We start from the raw sequence: 16,493 nt of genomic DNA, 5'->3' as shown, positions 1-16,493 counted from the left end.
AAGAATGCTAAAGTTTGAGATTTGTTTTTCACTTTTCATTTCAGAAGCCAGTATGTAAATACAGGTTGGTCAGTGTTGAGCAAAGTAATAACACATTCAGAGAAATTTCATCATAATTTCCAACAAAGGCCATCCTGGCATTGTCTTTTCTTTGAAATGAATGTACTCAGAATCAACTGCAGTGGTGGCAAATCCCTGAGTTGTCTTAATCTCTCAAAGGACACCTAAAGCTTCAGAGTTGCTGTAACATTTTACACCCCAGCCAAAGACTAAGCCCTTAAATAAATCTCCTAATTTAAGTGGAGTATTTTGCACTCTTTACTTTCAGTAGACTCCTAAAGATAAAAAGAAAATTTACCTAAGTGCCTATAGAGAAAGGATTGCTAAATAACACAGCTAGTTCTTTATTTCCTGAGTTGTATTAAAGCCCAGGAGAATGCCGTGAAAGGGGATAACCATGTTGTATATAACAATATTGTTATAAAATTCTCCATGTAGAATAAAAGAGTAACTAAACCAATTTAGCATCTGCTGATCCAAAGCTCTTCACTTAAAGATACAAATTTAAACTTAGATACTGCGATAAGAAGGTATGCATTGGTATAGAGGGAATATTGGTCACACCAAGTGTAACACTGAAAATTATATGGTGTGTTTTTCTAAAACTTAGAATTTCTGAGATACTCGGAGACAAAAATATCACATATCTTTAAATTTAACATATTTTCTATTTGTAAATTATTTTAACCTACTGGAATACATTCTACATATAGAGTCAAATCCCTAAACAAACATAGAAATGTCCTTTCAGTATTCTTACCCGGTGGTCAGAGGAAGCTGTAGCATTGAACAGTTTGTTTAGCAGTGGAAATGCTCCAATGTCATCCTTGCTGAATCCTGTGCAAATCACGGGAAGCTGGACAACCAGTGTAGAAATTTAAATACTGCACTGGTTGTCCAGCTTCCCATCATTAAATATAAAAAGATTAAATATTGAAAGCAATCCTTCATCTATTCTGCATCTCCTAGAATGCATCCTCTACTTCTCTTATAACCTGCACTTACTCCTATGCACATGATGGGTACTTCATAAATTACATATACCCATGGATTAATAACCTAAAATAACCTAAAATGACAAGAAAGCATGGATTTTACCTATTCAGTTCTATCTGAGAGCCATAGCTTAGCTCCAGGCACATAGAAACTACTCTGTGAATACTTGCAGTACAAATGAATTTAAGAGAAATTATTATTTCTGAGTTGAGAGAGACATTAGGAGTGACAACAGCAACATCATTGGTTTTGAATATCCACTATTTCATATTTGTAACTCTATTACTAATAACTACCTTTCACAATGTGTTTTACTTGACTCTGCAACTCATTAAATGGAAAATATTGAGTTAGCTGTAGTACTACATGTCTGTAATCTCAAAACTTAGAAATCCAAAAAATTCTGAGTTTCAGACTACTGTGAACTACATAGTATACAAAAACAAACAAAAAATACAACTCATAAATAATCTCTGTATTTTTATAGTCTTAATTTTATGTGTGAAAAGATTAAAGTTAAAGGTTAACAGGACAATAATCTCTTGGTTAGCAAGCAATCATTCCCAAACTGAACACTACTTACCTAACTCATCCCCTGTCTTTTTATTAAACATTGCTCTTACTATTCTAAGAAGATAAATTTCTCCTATGACAAAGAAGCCTCTTTAGGGCTCCTTTCATGTCCTTGTTCCTTAGACTATAGATGAAGGGGTTCAACATAGGAGTCACCACTGTATACATTGCAGCTGCTACAACATCCTTCTCTGTGGTCTCTCCAGAGGAAGGGAATAGATAGACACTGAAGAGTGTTCCATAGAAAACACAGACCACACAGAGGTGGGAACTACAAGTAGAAAAGGCCTTTGAACTCCCACCAGAAGTCTGGACCTTAAGGACAGCAAATACTATGTGGACATAAGAGATGACAATGCTTACAAAGGGGACCATGAGCACTGTACCTCCAAAGCCAGAAAGCACTAACTCATTGACATGAGTGTCTGAGCATGAAAGCTTCATGACAGAAGTAATGTCACAGAAAAAGTGAGCTATTTCCCCAACAACACAGAAGGACAGTCGAGCCATGAGGAGAGTGTGAGTCAGGGCAACTATGTTGGTAAGAACCCAGCACAGGGCAAGCATCAGGGCACAGACTCGGACACTCATGATTGTGGAATAGTGGAGAGGGTGACAGATGGCCACATAGCGGTCATAGGCCATCACAGCCAGGAAGAAGCTGTCCAGATCACCAAACATCATGAATAAGTACATCTGTGTGAGGCAACCAGTATAGGAGATGGTATGGCGCTGAGTCTGAACATTAAACAACATCTTGGTCACTGCAGATGATATTAAACCCATGTCAGCAAAGGACAAGTTGGCCAAAAAGAAGTACATAGGGGTGTGAAGGTGTGGGTCAGAGCCAATGGCCAGGATGATGAGCACATTCCCAGTCAAGGTGACAAGATACATACACAGAAAAAGTCCATAGAGTAGCTGCTGTTGCTCTGGGAACCCTGATATTCCTCGTAGAAAAAATTCAGAGACACTGGACTGGTTTTCCATGAGTCTAGAGCATCTGTAGGTCAGAAAAGATAGTCAGAATGCAGAGTTGATTCTCAAGATGCAGGCACTGGCTTCTGAGCACCTACATCTCTATGTAAATTTACTTTATTTCCAACATGACACTACTTTTTTTCATATTGGTGTCCTTCTGAAAACTTTCACAAACCCTTTTCATGACCACAATTATATTAAATCTATCATGATTTCTAGCTTAACAACATATGTGCCACTGGTCCTTGCTATTTTGTCCCCCTGATTGAGTAGAACAAAGATGAAGTTCAAGAACTGAGTAAAACCTTAAAGATCAGCTGACAAAGATATTTGCAGTCTTTAGCAGTATACTAGTTTATCAAAACCACATTAAGAGTTTGTTAAAATAAAAATTTGACCTCCTTTGAGAACTATTAATTTATACTCTCTAAGATACAGTTTGCAAAACTGTACTGTCCTTGAAAACTAAGTCATCCTAAAGTTCCTTCCTGGTTTTCAACTATGTTAAATTATATTTACCTAGTTCAACACAAGTGTCTTAGTTATGGATAAGTAAGTTTGGGCCAAAATGTAAGGTTATTGATTGAAAATTTTTAATTATGCATTAGAAGACTATATGGACTAAGTATGTATTGTATTATATTGTATTGTTGAATTAGACTCTCCAATTGGTGTCCTATTAAGTCACAATTGCTTCCATTTTCTCTTAGTAAGACTAGACTTAAAAGGAAAACTTCCTACAAATTAATAGAGATATATTTAAGTAGTACTCATTTTTGAAGCCAGTATTTCCTGTGTTAGCAAGAGGGATAGCTGAAAACAATCTCCCTTCTTCTGCATCCTATAATAACTGAATTTGGTAATGTTTCAGAAATAAACAACCTTCTTGAGAGACCAGAAAGAGTTGAAAACTGTTTCTTTCCCTACAAGATCTCATGATGAGGAATAACATGTCACATAAAGACTGAAATCTTATATTTAACACATAATCATACACCAAAATGAGAAAGACTATCTTAAGACCCAATGGATTGCAACCTCATCAAGATGATGGGACATAAGCTGCCAAATATCTTTTGTTTAACTGGAAGGTCCATTAACTTCCATTGAGACTTTAAAAATAAATATTAAGTCATTTTAGAAATGAATAATAAGTCTTGTTTTAGCTGTTCCAGCATGCAATGCATTCATGAGCTTATTGCTATACAGTGATGCTGTAGTCTATGATAAGAAATAGTGTAGAAAGCACTCACCCCTCACATTCTTTAATACCTAAGTCTCAACTTCTACTTTCTCTTTTTTGTTATTCTATTCAAACATTTGTAACTAGTATCCTTTGTTTCATTCTTCCTCTGGACATGCTTATTGTCATTTAACTATTTGTGCCCTCAGAAAAAATATATAGATTTCTAAAACACCAATGAGATGCTTCCAGAGACTTGGAGAAGACTCTCTGATATCCAAGGTTAAGTAATTTTACTTACCACCACAGTTTCTTCTTTTACTATGTTAATCAAAATAGATAAGAGTTGGCTCAAGGATGATAGACAGAGTAGCACTAGAGTGAACTATTTCATTCCAGCTCCTTTGGTCACTTCTACACTGGTCAATGAAAAGAAATCAATGCAAATGTTCCCTTAACTCCAAGGAGAAAGCTCAGATTCTTCCTGGTAAACTTTTTGAGATATTAATTGGAATTAGGGGGTCAGAATCATGACTAATAAAAACAAATAGCAAGTGACCAGAAATAACATAGCTAAACTCAGAATAAAATATAATTTAATTATATTTTTATAACATATGGTAGGAGCAAGGTATTTTAAGGTTTCAGATAAGAAGTCAAGGGGTTGGTAAAGGAGTGCAAAGACAAGTAAAGGTCACATCTGAATGGAAGTCTGAAGCAGTCCTAGCCACATTCACTGGCTGTAAGAGAGCAAGAGAAGAGAGAGGGTACAAGCTGAGCCCTGGAGATGACCATGAACCCATGGTGCCCAGATCCCATCTGAACCAGATATTCAGAAATGTTAAAACAATGTGTATTTTAGCTTCAAACCTAAACTTATAAAGAGAGATGTTAGTTCATCAGAATGATTCCTAGAAGAGCCTGAGCAGACTCCACATTGGACATCTACACATACAAAGAAGGAGTCAAGGGACAGAGTTCCCATGAGCCTTGTTCATGTAAGCACTCATAATTATCTTATATCTCACCTCTGTTTGTGTAACTGACCAAATTAGTATAGCACTGGTGTCACTAACAGTGGTGGTCTATTTCTTTCCCTTCATAGTAATATTAAAGAATTTTTCTATTTACATTGAATTATAAAGGCAGTTCATGTAAAAGTGTTCTTTGTAGGACAAAAAATCTATATCTGTGGAACAAGGTTCCTCTTCCTAAACTCTTACCAAAGCAATACCAAATCTACCAGTGTCTACATCTGCAAACAGTTTAATAGGGCATACATTTCTTGAAGAATTTCATGCTTATAGTTAAAGGTGTTATACTAAGCTCATGCATCTGACTCCAATCATAATTCCTATAGGAGAAGATCTTTTCAAAAGCATAAAGGCCATAAAGACAAGAGAAACAATGACAGTAAATAATAATAACCAAAATTTGGAAGTTGGAATTCAGATTTTAAAAAAAAATATGAGCCTGGATGTAGCCCTCAATTTGACTGAGTTTTGGAGAGATCTCCAAATTTAGGATCCTCAACTGCTTTCTGTTTACATTTACTTTTCAAATATCATAACTATAAATTATGTTCCCACTTCACCAAAAAAGGCAGTGAAAGCATAATTCTTAGATTTATATAAGCTATGATTTGAGACTTAAAAAAATCATTGAGCTTCCAACATGCCTTTTAGAATATTCTCTCCCAAGCTATATGGTTTCAGAGCCCTGATGTCCAACTCTTAACTGCCTCAGGGTTGTAGTAACACCAGCAACTGATGTTCAAATCTAACAAATATAGAGTGCATGAATTAGTGAAATGTGTCAATGCAAATATCTTATTTGTACAGGTAGATATTTTTCCTCCCACTCTCTCACAACTGACTTTCAGGTTTAACACTTAAAACTAAATATTTAAATGTAGTCTTTAAAAATTTAAGGACAACATGCCACACCTGCAAGAATAAGGAGTAGGCCAGGAACCTGTATAACTTTCCCACTCTTTCTGTTCTCTAAGAAAGCCACCCCTTGTTCAAACATATGTCATGCCTGCCAAAATATCAAATATAATTTCCTCCCAAGGACCTCCTTCTCTCTATATATCAGCGTCCACTCTCCTTGACACTATCCACAAATCTTCCTCCTTCCTTTTCTCTGATCCTAGGCCACAATGTGGATGGAGACCTCATGCTCAACAATAAACCATGTCTAGCACCAGAAGTCTAGCCCCCAAGTCTGGTGGAGACTCCCTACTCAACCACAGACCTCACAGACTATAAGACCAGAACAGGAGAAGCAAAAACCCAACAAAGACAAATATAGAAACTGTCGCCTAGACCTATAATCACCCCAAACCTGGATTCTGAAATGTCAACATAAGAACACAATCAACCACCGGGCATGGTGGTGGATGCCTTTAATCCCAGCACTAGGGAGCCAGAGGCAGGCAGATTTCTGAGTTCGAGGCCAGCCTGGTCTACAAAGTGAATTCCAGGACAGTCATGGCTATACAGAGAAACCCTGTATCAAAAAAACAAAAACAAAAACAAAACAAACAAGCAAAGAAACAAAAAACCACACACACACAATCAACCACAGTGGTGGAAATAGGTCCACCCCAGAGTACATCTATTCTACTACAATAAACCCAAAATATTTCAATAGAACTGAGGCACAATAAAAAGACCTTAAATCCAAATTTATAAAGAGGTTAGAGATGCTTAAATAAGAAGCAAATAAATTGCTTAAAGGAAAAGATAGGCTGAAAATGAAGGATATTAATAAATCCTCTAAAGAAAATCTAGAAAAAGGCAAAGAGTTGAAAGAAATGAATAAAATTGATCAAGACCTGAAATAAAAATAAAGCAATAAAGAAAACACAAAATGAGGCAATTCTGGAAAAGAGAAATCTATGTAAACAAAGAGCAAGCAAATACAAGCATCAACAACAGAATACAAGAGATAAAAGTGATAATCTTGGATGAAGATATAATAGAAGAAATAGATACATCAATCAAAGACACTGTTAAATTTAAAATGTTCACTACAAAATATCCAGTAAATCTAGGACACTATGAAAAGAACAAACCTCAGAATAATAGGAACAGTAGAAAGAAAAGATTTCCAGCTCAAAGGCACAGAAATTATTTTCATCACAATCATAGAAAATTATCCCAACCTAAAGAATAAGATGCCTATAAAGGTACAAGAAACATACAGAACACCAAATAGATGGATCAGAAAAGAAAGTCACCTAACCACACGATAATCAAAGCATTAAACATACAGAACAAAGAAAGAATATTAAAAGCTTTACTGGAAAAAGGCAAGTAACATATAAAGGGAAACTTATTAAAACTACACCTGACTTCTCAACAGAAACTATAAAAGCCAGACGGGCCTGGGCACCTTGTTCTGAAGACTCTAAGAGACCATAGAAACCAGATCACATTACCATACCCATTAAACTTTTAGTTACCATAGAAGGAGAAAGCAAGATATTTCATGGTAAAGTCAAATTTAAACAATATCCATTAATAAATCCAACCTTACAAAAGCTACTAGAAATAAAACTCCCACTCAAGCAAGTTAATTATACCCATGAAAACACGGGAAATAATTTCACATGGGCAAAACCAATAAAAATGAAGTATACACATACATACACATACCACACACACACACATACACACACTACCAACAACAACAACCACAACAACAAAATACAAAATAACAGGAATTAACAATCAATAGTTATTGATATTCTCAGTGCCAATGGACTCAATTCCCCCAATAAATATACAGGCTAAGAGAATGGATGGAAAGACAGGATATATCCTCCTTCTGCCTGCAAGAAATATACCTTAATAACTACTACTATTGTAGATCCATACTCATGACTTCACTATTTACAATAGCTAGGAAATGGAACCAGCTAGGGATCTATCGACGAATGAGTGAATAAGGAAAATGTGACTTGTGAAAAAAATTAACAAATGAAACATGTATGAGCATTGTTTGCAAGAAAGAAAAAGAAAGAGAGAAAGAAAGAAAGAAAGAAAGAAAGAAAGAAAGAAAGAAAGAAAGAAAGAAAGAAAGAAAGAAAGGAAGGAAGGAAGGAAGGAAGGAAGGAAGGAAGGAAGGAAGGAAGGAAGGAAGGAAGGAAGGAAGGAAGGAAGGAAGGAGGAAGGAAGGAAGAAAGAAAGAAAGAAAGAAAGAAAGAAAGAAAGAAAGAAAGAAAGAAAGAAAGAAAGAAAGAAAGAAAGAGGGAGGGAGAGAGAGAGAGAGAGAGAGAGAGAGAGAGAGAGAGAGAAAGAAAGAAAGAAAGAAAGAAAGAAAGAAAGAAAGAAAGAAAGAAAGAAAGAAAGAAAGAAAGAAAGACACCTTAGCATCAAAGGTTGACATTACCTCAGAGTAAAGGGTTGGAAAAGATTTTCTGAGCAAATGCACCTAAGAAGCAAGCTTAAGTAGCCATTTTAATATATAAGAAAATATATTTCAAACTAAAATTAATGAAAGGTGATAGACAAATCCCCTTGGCAATGGACAAAGGGACACCTTCCTGGTATTAGTGCTCTCATAACAGTCAGAAGCAGAGCAGTTCACAGTCCTTTGTTCATCTCAGCTTGATGCCAGGCTTGGTGACCAAAGCTGTTTTATGCTTAGAATACACAAAAATAAAATAAAATCCAGGTATCTCAGCACAAGTAGAGGAAGACAGAGATCTGTGTTCAGCCATACCACTCCTGCTGAAATGATAGCAAAGAAAAATACCTATGGACTTCCTCCATGCCACCTGTCAAGGGTGGCCCATAGACACATAGAGCCCTGCCTACCTGCAGTATTGGAGGATGAGATAGAGAGAAACCTTCAGGCCTCCATGCTACCTACATGCCTGCCTCTCAGCACATGGCACAGGAAGGCCATACACACCCACTTGCTGCCATGCCACATAGCACAGATGGAGAATGTCACCCAGGGGTCTGCCATCCTCATGGACAGCCTGCAGTGGGAGCCACCATAATGTGCAAGAATGTGGTGGTCAGATGGAAAAAAGGGAGGTAAAGCAGCTTGCGCATTATGAAGAGAGATGGAACTGTAGACTTGAGAGTGGAGAGGAGTATCTTCTTTTAAGTGGCCAACCACACCACCTGAAGCCATGGTGAGGTCTCAATCTGAACTGAGGCTGAGAATCATATTTGAGTCTGTGGCTATGCAGCAGCAGCAGGGGTTGGTGTAGTTGTCTGAGCTTCATAATACCACTAGAGAAAATGGGATGTTCCTGGTCAGAGTAGCCTCTGGTAACCATGTGGATGTCAAGGGTCTGTGAAGATCTGGCCCCACCCCTCACTAGCTGACACACTCTGGAGAGCTAGCCCCATCTTTCATTTGTGGCAGCACTCTGGAGAGCAGTCCTTGCACATTGTCTGGGCAGCTAGAGCTGGCCCTGCTGGCAGGGGTGTGGGTGAGCTGGGTCAGAGGGCATGTGTGTGGAAAAGCTGACTCTGCCACTCATCCGCTGTGGGGTGGCATGGGTACATAGATGATGTCATCCCACCCCTACCCCTTGCCACCTCTGGCAGTTGGGAAAGCTGCACACAGGGCCATGTGTGTAGGAGAGCTAGTCCTGACCCTCACCAGCTACAGAACTTGGAAAAGCAGATCCTGCACCTTGTCTGGGTAGCAGAGTAGGGCTGGCCCTGGTCAAGGGGGTGGGGTGAGCCAATTCCAAGGGAAAGACCATCAGAGAGTTGGCCCTGCCACTCCTCTGACATGAGGTGTCATAGGTACAGCAGTGATGCCCTTTCCTCCTTCACCTCTTGTTACCTCTATTAGTCATGGAGCTGGCCCTGAGGGCATGAGAGCAAGAGAACTGGCTCTGCCACATCACTGGCGGTAGCACTCAGGGGAGAGCAGGCTTTGCACCTCACCTGAGCAGCATAGTGGAGCTGGCCCTGATGGTGAAAGTAAGGATGAGCTGGCCTGAGGTGATCTAGCTGAAGGAGTACTGAAAAGCTCACCCTGGTAGTTTGGATAAGGGAGAGCCAGTGCACTGAAGGCTGCCACCCAGGACAAGATTCAGAGCTCTGAGTTGGACCACACCAAAATCTATATCATCTTCAAACAGTTGAGAAGAATAAAAGGGCCAGTCCTGCTGGTTCAAAGCTACAGGGTCTACGTGTTTCTCAGGGCAGCAAATGTGTAACTGGAAGGAATCCCAGAGGGAATCTAACATTGATGGTGTATTTGAAATGTAAATGCAGAAAATATCTAATAAAAAATTAGAAAAAATGGGGTACAGTAGTAGCTAAAAAATTTAACAAATAAGGAATCTCAAATGGCTGAAAAGCACTTAAAGAAATGTTCAACATTCTTTGTCATAAGAGAAATACAAATCAAAACGTCCCTGAGATTCCACCCCACACCAATCAGAATGGCTAAGATCAAAAACGCAGATAACAGCAGATGCTAGCAAGAATGTGGAGAAAGAGGAACACTCCTCCATTGCTGGTGGTTCTTCAGAAAATTAGAAATAATTCTACTTGAAGACTCAGCTATACCACTACTGGGTGAAAGTAAGGATGAGCTGGCCTGGGGGCATGGGAGCTGGAGAAATGACCCTGACTCTTGCCGATGGTGGAATAGGGTGGCCTAGCTGAAGCAGTATTGAAAAGCTCACCCTGGTAGTTTGGATAAATATACCCAAAAGATGCTCCAATATATAGCAAGGACACATATTCCATTATGTTTATAGCAGTCTTATTTACAATAGCCAGAAGCTGGACACAATCTAGATGTCCCTCAACAGAATAAATGATATAGAAAATGTGGCACATTTACACAATGAAGTGCTACTCAGCTATTAAAAATAATGACTTTAGGCTGGTGAGATGACTCAGTGGCTAAGAACACTTACTACTTTCTGAAGGTCCTGAGTTCAAATCCCAGCAATCACATGGTGGCTCACAACCACCTGTAATGAGATCTGATGCCCTCTTCTGGTGCATATGAAGTCATCTACAGTGTACTTATATATAATAATAAATAAATCTTTTTTTTTAAAATGACTTCATTAAATTTGCTTTGTTTTGTCTTTATGAATTTTTTTATTTTGATGGGGAAGTTGCAAGAGTGATGGGTGGATATGAGGAGACAAGAAGACAACTTCTTAGACAGAATACCAATTGACAGCTCTAAGATCAACAATTAAGAAGTGAAACGTCATGAAACTGAAAAGCTTCTCTAAGGCAGAGGATACCATCAGTAAGACAAAATGGCAGCATATAAAATGGGAAAATATCTTTATAAACCCAATATCTGACTGAAGGTTGATATTCAACATATATAAAAAATTCATGAAACTAGACATCAACCAACAAAATAATGCAATTAAAACTGAGTACCGATCTAAACCGAATTCTCAACAGAGGAACACCAAATGCCTGGAAACACTTAAAGAAATGTTCTATTGACAGTGTCCTTTGCCTTATAGAAGCTTCTTAATTTTATGAGGTCTCATGTGTCAATTCTTAATCTTAGAGCATAAGCTATTGGTGTTCTGTTAAGGGAATTGTCCCTTGTACGCAAGTGTTTGAAAATCATACCCACTTTGCCCTCTATAAGTTTCAGTGTATCTGGATTTATGTGAAGGTCCTTGATCCACTTGGACTTGAACTTTATACAAGGAGATAAGAATGGATCGATTTGCATTCTTTTGCAGGCTAACAGTCAGTTGAACCACTACCATTTGTTGAAAATGTTGCCTTTTTTCCACAGGATGGTTTTAGCTCCTTACTGCAACCAACAAATTGAGGAAAAATCTTTACCAACCCTACATCCAATAGAAGGCTAATATTCAATATATGCAAAGAACTCAAGAAGTTAAACCCCAGAGAACCAAATAACCCTACTAAACAAAGAATTCTTAACTGAGGAATACCAAATGGCTGAGAAGCATCTAAAGAAATGTTTACCATCCTTAGTCATCAGGGAAATGAAAATCAAAACAACCCTGAGATTCCACCTCACACCAGTCATTATGGCTAAGATCAAAATCTCAGGTGACATCAGATGCTGGTGAGGATGTCAAGATAGAAGAACACTCCTCCATTGCTGGTGGGATTGCAAGCTGGTACAACCAGTCTGGAAATAAGTTTGGTGGGTACTTAGAAATTGGACATAGTACTACTAGAGGACTCAGCTATTCCACTCTTGGGTATGGGCCTGAGTACCAGAGGTCTTCCACAGAGATATCTGGCCAGGCCTGGTGTGAGGGTTCCTACAAAGGGAAGCAAGTGCTGGCAGGGAGGGGAAGTTGCTTCCCTGCTTCCACTGCAGTGGTCAGCTCTACCTCCATCTCTGCCATGCCTTTCCATAATTCCGTGCACTGACTCAGGTCAGACTGGGCCTATGAGAAGCCAACTAGCCAATGAGGAGTGTGGCAGAGCCTCAGGCAGTGCTGCAGGAGATCAGATCTTTTCCCAAGTGTTACAACTCTTAGGATGAAGTCTCGGATGATGGAGTAGTTCTGGCACCTCTAATCTTCTGGATAGGATTCTTATATACAGTTTTAGGATGTGAAAGGGTCTGACAACAGGTACTTCTCATTGGTTTGGTCTGAGAGCTTTGGGGAAATCTTATTTGTATGTGGGAGGGCTTGGTGCTGCTCCTATTTGATTGATGGTCACATATCTCTCTGCAGGGGGGCTGTGGGAGGCTGAAGCTATGTGACAGGAGTCAGGGACTCAGGACATGTGGCCTGTCATCCCATGCAGGTAGAAGTAACCACCCATTGGGTCACTGGGGGTTCCAGACATTTGCTTGACTGGGGACCTGACTGTCTGTGCACATCCCATTGCCCCACACGTTGAGAAACATAACCAGAAGATGCTCCAACATGTAATAAGGACACATGCTCCACTATATTCATAGCCTTATTTATAATAGCCAGTATCTAGAAAGAACCCAGATGTCCTTCAACAGAGGACTGGATACAGAAAATGTGGTACATTTACACAATGGAATACTACTCAGCTATTAAAAACAATGATTTCATGAATTTTTTAGGCAAATGGATGGTACTATAAAATATCATCCTGAGTGAGGTAACACAATTCACAAAAGAACACGCATGGTATACATTCACTGATAAGTTTATATTAGCCCAGAAGCTTGAAACACCCGAGATACAATTCACAGACCAGATGAATCTCAAGAACAAAGACCAAAGTATGGATACCTCAGTTCTTAGAAGGAGGAACAAAATACCCATGGAAGGAGATACAGAGACAAAGTGTGGAGCAGAGACTGAAGAAAAGACCATCCAGATACTGTCCCACCTGGGGATCCATCTCATATACAGTCATCAAACCCAGACACTATTGTGGATGCCAACAAGTGCTTGCTGATAGGAGCCTGATATTGCTGTCATCTGAGAGAATCTGCCAGTGCCTGACAAATACAGTGGTGGATGCTCTCAGCACAAGGTCCCCAATGGAGGAGATAGAGAAAGGATTGAAGGAGCTGAAGAAGCTTGCAGTCCCTTAAGAGGAACAACAATATGAACCAACCAGTACCCCCAGATCTCTCAGGGACTAAACCAAAGAGTATACATTGAGGGACCCATGGCTCTAGCTGCATATGTAGTAGAGGATGGCTATATTGGACATCAATAGGAGGAGAGACCCTTGGTTCTGAGAAGGCTTGATGCCCCAGCATAGAGGAATGTCAGGACAGGGAAGAAAGAGTGGTTGGGTTGGTGAGCAGGGGGAGGAGCGATGGGATAGGGGGTTTATGGAGGGGAAACCAAGAAAGGGGATAACATTTGAAATGTAAATAAAGAGAATATATAATAAAAAAAGAAATGTCCAACATCCTTAGCCATCAAAGAAATGTAAATCAAACTACTCTGAAATTCCTTCTTACACCTGTCAGAATGGCTAAAATCAATAACACAGTGACAGTTCATGCTGGTGAGGATGTGGAGCAAGGAGAACACTCCTCTATTGCTGGTGGGGGTGGAAACTTGCCCAGCCACTATGAAAATCAATATCACAGTTTGTTAGAAAATTGGGAATCAATCTACCTCAAGACCCAGGTATAGCACTCTTGGATATATACCCAAAAGATATGTCATCCTACCACAATGACATTTGCTCAGTTGTGTTCAGAGTGTCTTATTCATATCTAGAAACTGGAAACAATCTAGATGTCTCTCAACCAAAGAATGAATAATTATTCGTTGGGAGTATTACTCAGCAGTTTAAAAATGACATTGTGAAATTCTGCAGGCAACTAGAAAAAAGTCATCCATAGCAAGTTAATTCAGACCCAGAAAGACAAATGATATTTACTCACTTAGTACATATTAGCTGTTAAGTAAAGGATAATCATGCTAGAGAGAAGCTAAGTAAGAGAAGAATGGGAGAAAGGATTGTAGGAGCCAGAGTAGTTGAGAACACCAAGAGAACAAACTCACAGATCAGTTAAGCAGGGCCCATATGGGCTACAGAAACCAATTACTAGGTCCTCTGTATATATGCTGTGGTTGTTTAGGTTTCTGTGGGACTCCTAACAGTGGGAGTGGGAGTGACTCTGATTCATTTGCCTGGTCTTAGGACCATTTCCTCCTATACAGTTGCCTTGTCCAGCTTTAATATGAGTTAGTGTCTAGCCTTATTTGCATCTTTTTATGCTGTGTTAGGTTGATATCTCTGGGAGGCCTGATTTTTTTCTAAAGTGAAATGGAGGAGCAGTGGATCTAGAGGAGACAGAAGGAGGAGACTATGAGGAGTGGAGGGAAAGGAGGCTGTGGTTGGGAAGTATTGTATGAAAGAAGAATCAATCACTCAACCAACCAACCAATCAATCAATCAATCAATCAATCAATCAATCAATCAATCAATCAATAAATAAATAAATAAATAAGAGAGCTGAAGAGATGGCTTGGTGGTTAAGAGCACTGGATACTCTTTCAGAGGACCTGGGTTCAGTTCTTAACACCCACATGACAGCTCACAACCATCGGCAACATGGGATCTGGTGTCTTCATCTGTATTCTGCAGCTACCATGCATGCATGTTGACACACAGACCTACATGAAAACAAAACACCTATATTCATCAATAATGATCAAAAATAAAATAATAAAATTTAGAAGAAATAATTAAGTAGAAATACCCCATTCAGTCATTGGGACAAGATTTTTTAATATAAAGATAATTGTGGAAAAAAGTCTATATGTAAAATTAGGATTAGGAGATAAAGTATCTTATTTCATCTTATTATTACTAATATCCATTTTTAAAGATATACAATCTTCATTTCAAAAAAAGGACAAATAGTAACAGGAAAATTAATAGAAATAATTATTTATATAAAAATCAAGAGAAACAAGGTGTGGGTATATTTCAAAGGAAGACTGCTTACCTAGCATATATGAAAGCCGAGGTTTGTTTCCTAGCATTACAAAAGAAATTGAAGTGAAATGTTTAATGTTACTAGTAACAGGAGATACATATAAATTTAGATATTTTGGGGGTTTTTGTATTTGTGAAGTTGTTAATGATCCCAACATAATCCTAAATGCCCAACAGTAGTACAGTGTTATGACTTAAGAGGATGGTATCTAGATATGAATAGACAGTAGGAGGAATTCTACACAGATCATTATTCTTACCGGGCACCTATTTTCCCATCTACAAGGGTAATACTGTAGTTTATTTTCTTATTTGTGATCATATAGTGATCATATAATCAGGAAGAGTTGACTTCTTAACTGAAGTATTGAGGACAGGACCAGCTTTTCTAGTAGTTGCTGTATGTGAAATGATATGGCTGATATGCTTCATATAGGCTACCTCACTTAAAACTTTCAGATGCTTTGAAGGAGTGTCTCATATTCACATGTTTCTGCTTAGGGAAATCAAAGATGGCCATGATATCACTTATACTCTGAATTTCTTTTTCCATCTCATTTTAGTGAAGGCAAAATATAGGAAGTGAGTTGTCTAAAACATGGGTTGCTAACATGTCCCAACAGGCTAGCAAGTCTAGCTAAAGAACATGCCAGCAAGTGATGCAGAATAGCACTCCTGAGACCTGCACCTGGTAGGTAGCTTAGCTCTTGAAGAGAGGAATGCCCCCAGGTCCCCTAGGACCCAGAAAGAGCTGGCTGGAGAACAAGCTCTGCAATGACACTGGGATTGGCTTTAACAAGTGCTTTGGGAGATGATCTTACAGGAGCCTTTATAGTTCTAAGAAATCCCTGTCATGTTTTGGTCCAAGAAAGCAGAAATTGAGTCATGTACCCTAAGTGTTCTCAAAGAGCACTAGACTCAGTGGATGTCTGCTTTACTGACCAAGTCAGAAAAGATCTCTGTCTGGTCTTCACTGAAATGTTCCCAGCTAGAGGAGAAAACTTGAGAATTTGAAGATGCTTGAGTTTGACGCACACTGTGACAGGTGAGGACTGGAAAGGATCATCTTTGCCTTCATTCATGCTTGGATACACACACACACACACACACACACACACACACACACGCCTTGCCCCCCAAACAGGTAGCCATACCCTAAAGGGGTATGAAGTCTGAGTCTGGTCTTAAAATTAGAAGTTTCTCTGTAAACCAAAGAGCAAACAGAGAACTAAGTGGTCGTGAATCTTCTAAGGCCATGGCCCTTACAAAGTCCATGTAATGCCAGTCTACTC

General features: G+C 38.9%; 1 protein-coding gene across 1 annotated transcript; it reads right to left on the bottom strand.

Annotated features, from left to right (window-relative positions):
• Positions 1 to 1,683: 1,683 nt before the first annotated feature.
• LOC110290126 (olfactory receptor 1N1-like) lies at positions 1,684 to 2,692 on the bottom strand. The gene has a single exon (XM_021156609.2). The coding sequence runs from the start codon at positions 2,617 to 2,619 to the stop codon at positions 1,684 to 1,686; it is 936 nt and encodes a 311-aa protein (XP_021012268.1). The 5' UTR covers positions 2,620 to 2,692.
• Between the last annotated feature and the right edge of the window lie 13,801 nt (positions 2,693 to 16,493).

This window comes from Mus caroli, unplaced genomic scaffold (genome assembly GCF_978045245.1).
Source record: "Mus caroli unplaced genomic scaffold, Mus_caroli_1 scaffold_2, whole genome shotgun sequence".
NCBI lineage: Eukaryota > Metazoa > Chordata > Mammalia > Rodentia > Muridae > Mus > Mus caroli.
Note: the sequence above shows the minus strand (reverse complement) of the source record. Positions and strands in the feature narration are given on the sequence as shown.

What these genes read in the sequence shown, in the direction of transcription:
- LOC110290126 (XM_021156609.2), bottom strand. Translation starts at nt 2,619, where the DNA reads ATGGAAAACCAGTCCAGTGTCTCTGAATTTTTTCTACGAGGAATATCA.